The following is a 13,630-nucleotide window of genomic DNA, read 5'->3' on the forward strand; positions in this document are numbered from 1 at the left end:
TTTTTTTGTTTTTTGCTTGCAGGAGGGCAGCATTGGTCATGAGATGGTGATAAAACCACTACCGCACGAACTGAGCCCAAATCCAGATGCCGCTCATCACATTGTCTACAAACGTGAGGCCCAGCCGTTAGAACATTTGAGCGATTTCGGTGAGTAAAGCAAATAGAAAATAAGCTTAACAAAAATATGAAAGAATAAAATAGAAAACATATAACCTTTTTCTTTTCCAATGTTTTAAATTCTTTTCTCATTGCTGCCCACGTGATATAAAAGCGAGTCACCGATTTCTTACTTTACGACCAGCGGTTGATAGCAACCTTCAGTCAGTATGCTGGAAGAAATAAATTGCCTTTTTATGATTATCCAAGTTAAAAAAACGGTAACGAAGAACAAAATCTAAAAAAAAAATTAAAGTATTTTTTGAGTGCAATTTTTCCATTTATAAGTATATCTTTTAATGAACCGCTAAAATTTTTATGCACATCATAATTACCAATAACTGCGAGCTGCACTACTCCAACAGATTGCAGCGCACTAAAGCGCTCAGCTGAAATGAAATTTTTTTGTACTTAAAAATTAATTTTTTAAATTGCTTCTTAACTGTTAYAGTTCATTAAAAGTTCGACTACCGGAAATGCGGAAATTTTCGAAATATAATTTAGTCATCAAATTTTGGGGCAGTGAACTGAAAGACAATGCAAAACTTTAACATAAATGCCTGCTGTTCTCACTTAGTAATAATAATTAATTCAAAATATTAACTTACGATACGCTTACAAGATACATAAAAACAGCTCGTAACACTCAATTAACCTTTATGCCACAAATTAATATTTTCTATGATTTTCTAATTAATTGGTTTCACTTCCGTTGCAGCTTTTATGGAACCCGATGATTTGGCTACCAACGAGAAACTTGAACGATTACAACAACATCGTCAACGTCGCGCAGCGCCAGCCGAAGATGACGACGAAGCAGCGCTAGAGGAAGTGGATGGTGAATTAGAGTCRGCGGAAGCCAGATTTACACGTAACAAACGTCAATTGCCCTATATCATCTATCCTGAGGTGTTGGTCATCATCGATTATGATGGTTATCGGTTGCATGGTGGCGACAATTTGCAAGTAAGTGTAAAATTGGAATTTGAAAATATTAATTTTTGGAAACATAAAAAATGAAATTGGAAATCAATAATATATCATATCTTCTRTATCAAAAATTGTATTTGTATGTGTAAAAATTGTTCGCACTGTAGGCGCAGTGTAAGCTTTCTAGAGTAGCATAAATGCATCAGATGCAATTGTATATCGAGCAGCGATAATTATTACTAAGTTCATCTTTATATAAGAATGCAGCAACAAAGATGTGAAACTTTTTTCTAAGTCTCTCGGTTGTCAGCTGSCAGCGTACCCTGACCTTTTTCTGAGCTGCAATCTGGGTCCCGTCAATCAGCAATTAGTGAAAAAGGCGGGATGCCAGAAGAATAGGGCTAAAACGAACTGCCAAATTAGCGCATTGATGAAATTCTSTAGAATTAGATGTCGGTAGTTTGTAAAATTATTTATATACATACATATATGGATGATATAGTCCTACTGGGGAACGGAGCAGCCAAAAATAATATGGTTAACGCGCTATTTGCATATCTCAGTGGTAGTGTGGAAATTGCTAAATACCCAAAAGTTTTTTATAAAATGCCAATCTAATATTTTTTAGCAGTGACATCATTGGCATAGTTATAGAAAATACCGAGTTTTGACAGCTCTCACTCGAATCAAAGAGTTTCGTGTCAATTTATCTATGGCAGCAAGTCACGGCCTTTGAAAATCCATACTTTGATGGAACTAGCACCGTAACTAACATACAAAGATTTAAGAAAGATAAGAGAGATTGAACGTTCAGAATTGTCAAATGAGCCTTAAGAAGCTCATAGAACTTTATCAGAATACTCTGGTAGCGCTGTGTGGTAACGAACCGCTTTTTTTTACCGATAAGATAAGGATAGTAATAAAATATATTTACTAATATAATATGCCAGTTCAAGTAAAAAGTTTCAAATTTATACGAAATGAGATTATTCAACTCCATTTGAAAAACCTATAATCATTTCGAACAAAAACTTTGGAACTATCTTTATACTTTTTATCTGTTTTGAAAAATAGTACAGATACTAAATCTGCTATGCTGCGTTATTTTTCAATTATTTCATTTATTCTGTCACGCCTAGAATCTCACTATATTCTTACACCGTGGCACTTCAGCTGRCAACCAATCGTCATGTGCCGCTATTATTTTTGATAACATCGAATTCCGAGTACATAATCATTCAATCAGTTGCCTCAGCACATACGTCTCAATTTATTGTTTTGAGCTTTAGCGGCCTTTCAACAGCTCACTCGTTTTGAGTTTTTCGCCATAAATTTTACCAYGTTAACTCCCACAGACGAATCTTTCATTATCGCGTTTTCATAAATCAAATCTGGCTAACAACTGTCGGCAGCTTGTCAGCCAACTGCAACAAGCCGTGCACTCATTCCAACGGCAGAAAGATTTACGCGACAGACAGCAAGTAGTAGARGAGTATTGCTGGTCTCTTCTTTTTCTTAACGTAAATTCTCAGTCGAAATAACTATTTTGCAGAACATTTATTGTTTTTCAGAATAACTGAGCATTGCTTTATTTTTAATAATGTTTATATGTACAGCTATTTATCTACTTTGTTGTTAACTTTTTTCTTTTTATTYCTTTTATGTTATTTCAACAGGTTAAGCGTTACTTTGTCTCGTTCTGGAACGGCGTTGATTTGCGCTATCGTTTGCTGAAAGGTCCAAGGATACGCATTAGCATTGCTGGCATCATTATTTCGAGGGTAAGTATGATCTAAAAGAATATAATTGGATATACATATTACAAAATCTAGTCATGAATTTAACAGGTTTSTGATAACAATAATATTTATTTTTCAAATGAGTTAATTAAGCATAATTGTGTTTCAAAGTATTTATGTATAAATATAAGTATGTGTTCTACTCCTTACCGCAGAGATACAGTAAACACACGTTATATAAAACTTTTCAGTTCACTTAAGCGATATGGCATATGTTTTAATAGCATTTTCTATAGCTAAACTCAAGATTTAAATAGTAGACACATAAGAAGCTTGTAGTGAGTTTTAACACGAACTTTYGTCTTGAGTTCTATCACTTTACTACTCCTACTTTTCCAATTTGAGAACTAATTTGCCATCTCTGGAACAGTTCATAAGCCGAAACTATGATTTATGCTCGCATACTTAAATAACAGTATAAGCTTTCATGTTGCTTTGCGTCATTTGTAACTTTTGCAAGGTCAGTTAAACGGTTATAGTATAAAAATTTCTGATTTAGTACATTTTAAATTAATAATCACATTTCCCATACTCTCATTTTCAAATGAAAACTGTTTTTTATTATCAGCTACCAGCAGTCAGTTCACTTGTTTGCTTTTTTTTCAACGCTTTTTGACCACAACACTGCTACTAYACAAGTACAATTAAATTTGCCATTGTTAATAAACACAATTTATTGATTGCATAAGCAAATCAATGTAACAATAATTTAATAGAAAAATCAAAAGTTTCTCGGCATTTGTATTTTTTCTTTCAACTACTTAATTRTAGCCGTTCAAATTACGAATTATTACTCAACAACTTCTGTCCCCCTTAGCAAACAAAAAAAAAAACGAAAACCCAAGTAATATGCAACAAAAATCGCTACACAGAAGGAAAAAAGAGCAGCAAATAATATACAAATGTACATATAAGAAATATAGACTAATTCAACTAGTTAGAAATTATGTATTACTAGCGAAACTGATAGCATTGCTGGTGTTGGTAAAATCCGCTAATAAACTAGAAAAATATTGGTACCATATGATATAATATAAATCTACTATTGGAATGCAAATATTTGTTGTAAATTGTAAAATTTGAATTTGTTGTCTTTGAAAAAATATTTGAAATTTAAACATGTTTTGTTTAGTTATGCTTCGATAGCACTAGCAATCGATAAATATCATGCGAGTATTAAGCGCTGTTTACACAATATTTTCGATGTGAAATAATATTTAAATATAACTATTTTGTACAAAATACTATTTTTATAATACTATAATTAGAGCTAAACTGTCAGGCAAATAATTGTTAYATATTTCGCTTCAACGTTTTTAAACTTGCCTTTTTGTTGTTTTATTTTTTAAATGAGTTATGATATGATGAATTGTGGGCACTTAAAGTGCTGGGTTAGTACACTAATCGCTTTGTTGGCTAACTAAGTTGATASCGTTGCCAACTTTTAAATATTTTAKAAGAGTTTAAACATTAAGGAAAGCTATAAAAACTTTATCGAAACTGTTTACTTGATAAACATAGCAATTAGACAATTTATTACGCAAACAAAAATAATACATGAGTTCAGCTGTATATAGCGAATGAGAAAAGTTAATATATTGCTGAGCCAATACGCGTTATTGTCTCCTTGTGTCTTACTCGTCACCCTAACCACTTTATCGACCCAGTTTTAGTTTAAAAATCCAAATTTGTCGGCGCTTTGTTAGTATTTTTCATTTTTTCACTTCTAAACGCTCCGCTGTCAATTATATGTTGTCAACTGTCAAATATTACGCAATCAAACTATTAGTAACGCYGCTATCTCATGCTCTAAAGCGAAATACAAATGTAAAATTTAAATAAAAGTKCGAAAATTATGCGCTTTTACAAATCGGCTAATGCAAAATATGGCAGCTGTATGCACAAGCCGCTTACGGCCAAATGATTTTGAACTACTGTTTGACTTGCAACTTATTTGTATATCAGCTTTATTTATCTACTTCGCACAGTTTATTTCTGCATGTACTTTTTTATTTTATTTATTTATTTATTTATTTTTTTTTTGACTTCTTAGCATTTGATAAAATAATTGTTTGTACGCATTTATGCGTTGGACATTGAACAAATGGTTTGACGCTTGATTGCAACACATAGCGGCGCGTTAATGTCGATAACCCGTTTAAAAGTCCAACTAAATGTGCTGAGCGACTATATTTTTTGCTTCGAACTTTATTTGATTGCTTGTTCATATATGTTCTTATATATATATATATATATATTATAAGTATTTTAAAAGTCTTTTTAATTAATTGCAATTGTTGTATAATGGCTTACGGCGGTTAAATGACTTGTCTGTTCTTAAAAGTTCTGCGCATGTGTACCACGCTGCACATCTAGATGTGTATAAGAGACAGATATATATATATATTATAAGTATTTTAAAAGTATTTTTAATTAATTGCAATTGTTGTATAATGGCTTACGGCGGTTAAATGACTTGTCTGTTCTTAAAAGTTCTGCGCATGTGTACCACGCTGCGCTGGGTATTACCTTACTCCACTGTCAAAGGAAAATCGTCGTTCTGACCATAATTAATTACGCATGTAATTATTAAGTGCATATGTTGCAGYTGCGTATAGTAATTTCATATAATGTATTATTTTCTTTCTTAAAATTCTTGTAGTTAATTGTTGAGTTTAATTTAAACTGAAATCAAGAACTTTGCGAAAATTTTACTATTTAGTAGATATTCGATTTGCTCAAACGTGACTTAATTCATTATAAATTACGAACAGAACTACTTGAGTTAAGTTTAAATTTGAAAGAGAAAGGGCCTGTATTTGGCCAATTAAGCTTTTTTGTGTTTAATACACATTGACGTTTAAAAAGTTCAGTTTGTGCAGTATTTATGACATATAGTACTTCGCTAATAACTTTAAGGACCGCCATTAATGCTATTTCGCATTATAAAACTTTTAAAATTGACTGTATAATAAGTGTAATAGCAGAAACAGTGGATAACGTAGAATCGTGGCCGGTGTCAGCTGATACGACCTATCTTATGRGCGCGCAATGTAAGTGAACAATGAAAAACGCTACTCCCTTCTCTCTTTAACGTAGGATGCCGTGGAAATACACGGCATTTTGGTTTTTGCCATAAAAACGTGTCAGCTGATTGCTCTCTCACAACGCAGGGTTGCCAATATCTATATACTGTAATAAGTATCAACTTTTATAATTCAATCAGTTCAATATGTTTGAACTTTTCGTAAAATAACTCAAAATCAGAGGYTGAATGCTATTATTTATAAATATATAAACTATTTTTAATAGTTTSTTTTCAGTTTYGATATTTTAYATTATGAAAAAWTGTAATTGAAARCWTAGATGTGTACAAAACTATATATGCGTATTGAGCAATGGCAACATTATTCAAACGAAATCAAACAAAGATGGCTGATTTCTGCGTTTTTGCTATGGGCTCAACTGTTCACACATTTGCTCGCTAGGAAAGGAAAAGGAAGGAARGCAGTAGCGTTTGTGACTGGTTTTGCTATAACACTTGTACAGTGTACGAAAATCCTATTAAGCTTTGATATGGATCATTTGTTTAGTGTTTCACTTCTTCAGTTACTGAAAGTGTTTTTTTGCGCATTTTAGTACGAATAATGATTCAAGAATAAAATGAAATTACTTATAAGATTTTTACTAAACTTGTTCTATACGCACTAAGCCTTTCTACAGGCGATATTTTACAAATATTATATAAAAATATTAATTATTCTTTCTAAATCAGATTTGAGTATAAATTAAAAAAAAAAAAACAGGCGATGTTCACTTAGAGTTAATAAACTACTCCGACGGTTACACTTCTACAATTCTTGATTTCTATATGACCCCGAAGAATATATCGTATTCAAGCATGCATGTCCATAAATCAAAAACTCTTTAAGCTCGTTAAGCATCAACTTACAGTGATTGCTCAATACATTGGAGACGCTCAATCGAAATGTCGATTTGTCGACTACAGATTGCGTAATACGCGACATTACTAAATATGGCTAATTTGCAATGCCTCTTTGATTTCTATAGCTTCAGCGACCGAAAGAAGACACAATTAAACAAGTGATGGTAAAATTTATTTACAAAAAAATACATAAAACAAMAACAACATTAATTGAAGGTCATCGCAAACAGCACCGGCGGCCAAGCATCGACGCATCACTCTCGCTTGCAACTTGGTCACGCTCGCTTGACTGGGCCACCTACTTAAGACGCAATATTGTTAACATTCGCCTTTGTTGCACGCACACACACTCACACACTTGCGATAAATCTTGCTGGAGCTGCGCAACTGTACAATTTACGCAAAACGTACAAGCGCCAGCTGTCGCTATGCCCAACTGCACAGAATTGTGGTCAAAGTGCTTGTAAGTTGGTAGTGATGATGAGGCACATTTTCGGCTGACCATTGAAACATGAATTGCAAAAATACTGGAAATTCTGACTGATGTCGCTAGGCAGTAAAAAGGTTGTAAAAAAAATATAATTAATGGAAAATAGCAAAAATAATGTGCCAGCTATACAGTTTCTGGGTGTCTAGACGCGCAGAAGTTTGCGATATACCTTCATTTCAACTCAACGTTTTTGAGAACATATCTAGAAAATTGCTTTAATCTTTTTGCGAATAAAAAAAAATCCTGAAATATTTGTTTTTTYACCGGTCTGTTTTTATTTATTTGTTACTGCCACCCTGTAGTTAGCAGCTGTTTTATTACTAAGCGCTGCTGGCGTTTCTTAATTAATTCACGCATAGGCAATTAAGAACATGCCTGATTGCGCTTAAGTTGTTGTTCTTTTTTTCTACATTTTGTACATGTTTTTTAATATTTCTAACCTCAAACAGGTCAATTCACAATTTTTAATTGCTGCAGTTGCTAAGCGGTCTGCGTTGAGGCCTTTCAGATTTTTGCCAAAATTGTATTATGGCATTTTTCTTTAGTTTAAACGTGGTTTCTATATCAGAGGTATAGTCTCTATTACTTAGTTCGGATAAATTAGATTAGTGACCATGATGTAGACGCTGCTTCAGAACTTGTAGAACCGATAGTTTGCCGGTAAAATTGCGATACGCAGCATGAAATAATGAGATTATATAAAGTTGACTTTGCCAATACATATAATTAAGATTATTTAAAATTTTTTCATCAGTTGGTTAGCAAGTAGACCCAGGATTATTTTTTTGCAATTTCATACGCATTCAGAATTATCGTGTGGAAGACCAACCTGAAGCAGTCACATGTCTTAATGAATCCATAGCTGAAATAAAAGATTTACGAGCAATTAAGCATCCACACAACTAAAATTTAGTTCAATACCTTAGTATAACCTCAAATTTTGCATAAACCAAAATCCGAAAGTTGAAGATATGACTAGCAATTATTCAATTTTATGTCCCGAACTTGGTTTCTTAAGTTCGCCACGACGCTTGAAAAGTCAGTGACTCTTTAAAGTATATATATTCAAGATCTTGTATGGTAAACGAAATCAACTATGCAATATCCGAAGAATTTTCCTAGAATCGACCACTATAGCACATAGCTGTCATACATACAATTAAACTAAGACAATAACAAATTAATAGTATGAATTACACCCCTCAAAACGAGAATTAAATGGTGTTACCGCAGACAACTAAAAATATAGGTCGCTCGTTTCCTGAATTTCCTGATTTCAGTTCTCTGCTGGTCAATTACATTTTCTTGACTAACAATTTAATAATCAAGTGGACTTCTGAGTTTTTTCTGCACTTTATACATTTGCCCAAGACTAGTCAACAGTTTTCAACACTGCATACGCCAGCTATGCACTTAAACGCGACTGCATATTACTTCAAATTGCTTAATTGGCATTTTACATAATTTTCGGTACGAGTATATTTGTCAAAAGTATTGCGTCAATTTTTTTAAAGCCACACGCCTAAACTTCACAMACACCACAGTATACAGCAGCAACGCGACAACATATATCCGCATATACCGCATGAGGCCGAGCGCAGTGCAGGGTGCGCGGGCGACRGCACAACGTCACACCGAGGCATTAACTTTGAATTAAAATAAATGTATTTGCAGATATATTTCACTGCATGGCACAGCGCTCAGCGCGGATATAATTTTTTCACAATTTTCAAAGCCACGCCGCTCTATTCAGCGTCCAGAAACTATAACAGCGACGGCGTTACCGGTTTACTTTCGTAAGTCGAATGACAGACAGAATTCACGCCTTTGACAACCGTCACAAAAACGTGTGATTTACTTATTTTTTTGGCCGTATTGTTGCTGCTTTTTGTCTGCGGTCGTTTGGGTTTGGTCATTTGCAGASTAAACGCGCTAGATTTCCGCAAGGAGCCGTCGAGACTGATACGAGTTTCGGTCACAGCAGCGCAATTTTGTTCCTATTTCATTGGCAACACATTCGGCACATGCGTGCAGCTGTGTGTGTGTGGCTGCAGTCAGCTGTGAAGCCACCAATGATTTATTGACTGCTGTTTATATTAATTTTCTGCGCTTACAGTGCTTTACTTAGTAAGTCATTCAAGAGTTCACATACTTAATTTATTTTCCTACGAATTAGAGATTTGCGCAAATTTGCTTATAGCCAGTAATAAATCTTAACGACTGTCAATTGGCGTGCGTGTGCGCSCTGCGTTTGGTTGGTGGTAAATACTCAAGGAAAATTGCTGTTGCAAGCGGCTGGCGTAGCGTTTCGGATAAGCAAGCAGCTAGCTGATTGAATTTTCACATACGTATGTATGTCTGTATGCATTTATGTGTGTTTGTATATATGTAAGTGTGTATGTTCGTTCATATGCATGTTTGCGCGACATTTATTTACTTAAGTTGGACAACTTGTAGGCCCACGCGCTGATAGCTTCAAATTTATTTCGCTGGTATTGCAACATACCAATTTAGTAATACCGTTATACATGTTTGTTGTTGTTTTATTTGTTGTCTTAATGCTTAAAAAAAATATATTTATTTTTTTACATAATTTTTGTCTATATTTGCAATATCTTATCACAATTTTTATGATGGCGGTTTCACTGTTTTTGCCACAAAAAACATTACACAGCGATCTGCAACGACTGGACAGTGTTTTAGCGCTCGGTATATATATTTTTATTTTGTGYGGCTTGCACTTTTTCCTCTGCCGCGTGCATTGTGCTTGCATAATGGTCAAAAGTACGCCCACACGCGTGGCCGACAACAATGTGCTCGTACTATTACTATACCACAGTACTGTCCGCCATATTTCACAATCGCACGCCATTTTTTGGCGATTTGTTATTGGCGGGGTCAAGCATTTGATTGTTGCTCCGTTTTCAAATGACTTCTCCTTTATCGTTATTTGCAAAATTGAATTTTAACAACCGCCTTTCCAACGTTGGCGCGTTACCGTCATTTCCACATGCATACATACATRTATAGCATATATAAACCCGACCTGACTTGGCATATCTGGCTTAACGTAGAAAATTTATTTCGCTCGCCGCTACCATGTCACTACCGAATCCAGCGCTCATAAACATATCTATGTACACATGTACATATATTACATACCACCACAGCGCATAACGGTTATCTGCAGGGTCTTCGGATCATAATCCGCTAGTAGTTTGTTATTTTCAATTTTCCAACGATCCGTTGCAGAGTGCAATAGAGCAATAATTTATTTTATGCAACACTTGGCAGCTGATACATTTATGGCTTGACATATCTTATGCATTGTTTTCACGTTGCCTCTAATGGCATCCCGATAGTTGGAAAATAAAAATAGTAATACTTTGTTCATCATTTTAAAATGCTAATTTATTCTTCATTCCCCTCAAGTAATCCCAATTCCCCACCTATACACATATGCCAACGTCTTCAACTGACTCAAAACGATTTCCCCAGAGCGTTCGTTTGAGTTTGCTGAATAGCCAGAAGTCACACGGAACTAAATCATATTGGTTGAAAGTTGGCGACAAAATMATGAAGAATCAAGGCACTATGAGATAGTGTATTATCGTGGTGCAAAAACCAAGAGTTCGCGGTCCATAATTCCAGCCTCTTTTTACGAATAGCTTCGCACAAATTACGCATAACACTCAAATAGTATTCCTTGTTGACAGTTTGGGCGGTCAGAAGCAATTCGGACCACACCACACCTCGATAATCGAAGAACCTTGATTTTTGAGCTGCTTTGTCATGTTTTTTTCGGCTTCGGCACACCTTTTCCACGATGTTCGGCCGATTTATCGTCTGTTTACGGGWTGTAAGCATAGATCCAATACTCACCGCCAGAAATAATACGTTTAATGAAATTGTGATAGTCGAAAAGCAGTTTTTCACAGTCGTTTTACCACGACGCTGTTTTTCGAAAAAAAATCAGTGATTTCGACTTCCACTTTTTTAGGCCCAAATGATCTTTCAAAATTGTTTTCACATGATACTTTCGACGCACGAACGATCCCAGTAAGATCTTTAACTTCTAATCGTTAATACTCAAGTTTATTTTATTGACGTGTTTATCATCAGTTGATGTTGTTGACCGTCCTAAACGTGGTTTGTCGTCAACGAGTTTTCGTGCCTTCATTGAATAAATTTTACCAATCAAAAACWCTTGCTTGGGATAAAAAAAATTATCACCGAATGTCTTTTCCAACATTCTGAACATTTTAGCGCCATAAATTTGATTTCGTACAAAAAATTTAATGGAATATCTTAGATGAACAATTTCACTATTCATACAAATCGCCGAATGCGCTTCAGAAAGACAAACGGAAACCAAACACGAATGTAAATTTTGATGTGATATTTGGCACAGATGTTAATACTAGTGCCGACGAAATTATCTACGACTAAGAAGTTATGACTGTCAATAGTGACATGGAAGCCTAGTCGCGAGTGCGACGACTGTCATTACCATACCCATTTGCTTCGCTTCCTTATCCATTCTGGAGAAAGCAGAACTAACGGCGTAGTTGTTCGGGTAAACCAGCAGCTGTACACTCTTATARAAGTTGGTATCTTCTCTATTTAATTCTGTAGCTCGAATTATTTTCTGCAAGAGTAGATTGAAGAAGTCGAAYGAAAAGTAGTCGCCTTGTCTGAAACCTCGTTTGGTTTCGAACGGCCCGTACCTRACGGACATTTTGGTATTGCTCAACTGAGTTTAGGCAGCAGATAAATTCAGACATTGCGGCATAAAGACAGCTGTTTTTCATGCAGCCAAAAGCAGCTTTGAAATCGACGAAGAGCGCCAATTTTTGAACTACCGGTGAACACGACCTTTCAAAAAGTAGTTTTGAGAAAATCGCGTTTAAAGTTTATAAAAGAGTGACGTAAAAAAATTACCCTATCCAATCCATATTTAAGAAATAAACTCGCAAAAAAAAATTTTTTTTACCTCCCTTAAAAAACAGTGGAAACGGTGGCTTGGTCATGTCGTCAAAATGGACGAAAACTCTCCAGTTTAAAAAGTATTCGACGCAGCACCCGCCRGAGGAAGCAGAAGAAGAGGAAATACCAGGCAGAGAAGGGCCTGGCTTACWATCTTCARTTGGCGCCACATTGCGAAAGAAGATACGACTCGGCTATAACCGCGTAAGTGGTGTCTACGCCAGTAAAGTAGGAGAAGAAGAAGAGTAATTATCKCAAGTTAAAATACAACATTAGGGACAGCAAAATTTCATTAATAAGTCTATAGATATATGCTTCTTCATTTTTCCAAATAACTTTTCGGTTTTAAGCATTTTCACACAATCAGTATTCGCGAATCTGTATTTGATTTGCGAATTATTAAATGTTAAATAACTAAACTTTATTTCGTAGTAATGTAAYTAGCTCTTCATTACTTTTAAATTCGATAAATTTGGTCATTACCGCCTTATTAGTGATGTGCATGGTGCCAAAGCGTGTTGAGTCATTGGATGTAAATAAACATGGATTCTCTGTGCAAATGATTTCCTCAATATATAAGTTACTTACATAGGTGCATTGCCCCTTTTCACTCTGCGGTGTTGCATGYAAATTTCCACTCACATTGCTTTTAAGATATAATAATGAATGCTTTTAATGGGCAAATCAGCGAAACCCAAATCAATACCAACAACAATTCGTTAACTTTATGCACTTGTCAATGATTGAATTATAATCGAATTTTGGTTATAAAAATCGCATCAAGGACATATACGAAATGTTATTAATTTTCGGCAGAATCGCACAATAAACATTATAAATGCCTGCACGCAGATGTGTTGAAAAATGTTTGGAACAAATGCATAAATATTGGAGAATATATATAAAATCAACAGCAGACGCTGCTCATTTGACAGCTGAAGCAGAACGCCGTCGATCTACGGTGTTTTAATCGAAATGCAGCGTAGCAAGCGATCGTTTTTGTGCGTGACAGACGAAACTTGAAATTTTTCAACTTTTTCATATTTTTACAACATTTTGATGTCAAATAGACGTATTTGGCACACATTGCSTGCACTCAACTCACGATTTGTAGTAAGCGCTTTAAGCCTTTGCACCATTTGCCAACTGTTAAGTGGTCGCAAATATGTAAACAATAATTTTTAGGCACTTAGAACTGCAGCATTCCAGCTGTAGCTTCTGCGCAAGCGCGCTTGCAACACTTACACGCTTCAACGTACAGCGCTCACCTTCAGCGGCAATGCAATTGCATTCAAATTTTAATATCAAGTGKATTGGAACT

The 13,630-nt window shown here is 35.0% G+C and overlaps 1 protein-coding gene across 1 annotated transcript in view; it reads left to right on the forward strand.

The window, feature by feature from the left end:
• The first annotated feature begins 27 nt into the window (after nt 1-27).
• Nucleotides 28-13,630, forward strand: part of LOC108972988 (putative uncharacterized protein DDB_G0277255) — a 30,591-nt gene continuing 16,988 nt past the window's right edge. The window contains exons 1-3 of the mRNA XM_018939970.1: nt 28-149; nt 877-1,124; nt 2,765-2,869. Coding sequence (XP_018795515.1) covers nt 44-149; nt 877-1,124; nt 2,765-2,869 — 459 coding nt within the window. The 5' untranslated portion in view covers nt 28-43. The remainder of the gene's footprint in view (nt 150-876; nt 1,125-2,764; nt 2,870-13,630) is intronic.

This window comes from Bactrocera latifrons, unplaced genomic scaffold (genome assembly GCF_001853355.1).
Source record: "Bactrocera latifrons isolate USDA-ARS-PBARC rearing strain unplaced genomic scaffold, ASM185335v1 scaffold_443, whole genome shotgun sequence".
In the NCBI taxonomy this organism is placed as follows: domain Eukaryota; kingdom Metazoa; phylum Arthropoda; class Insecta; order Diptera; family Tephritidae; genus Bactrocera; species Bactrocera latifrons.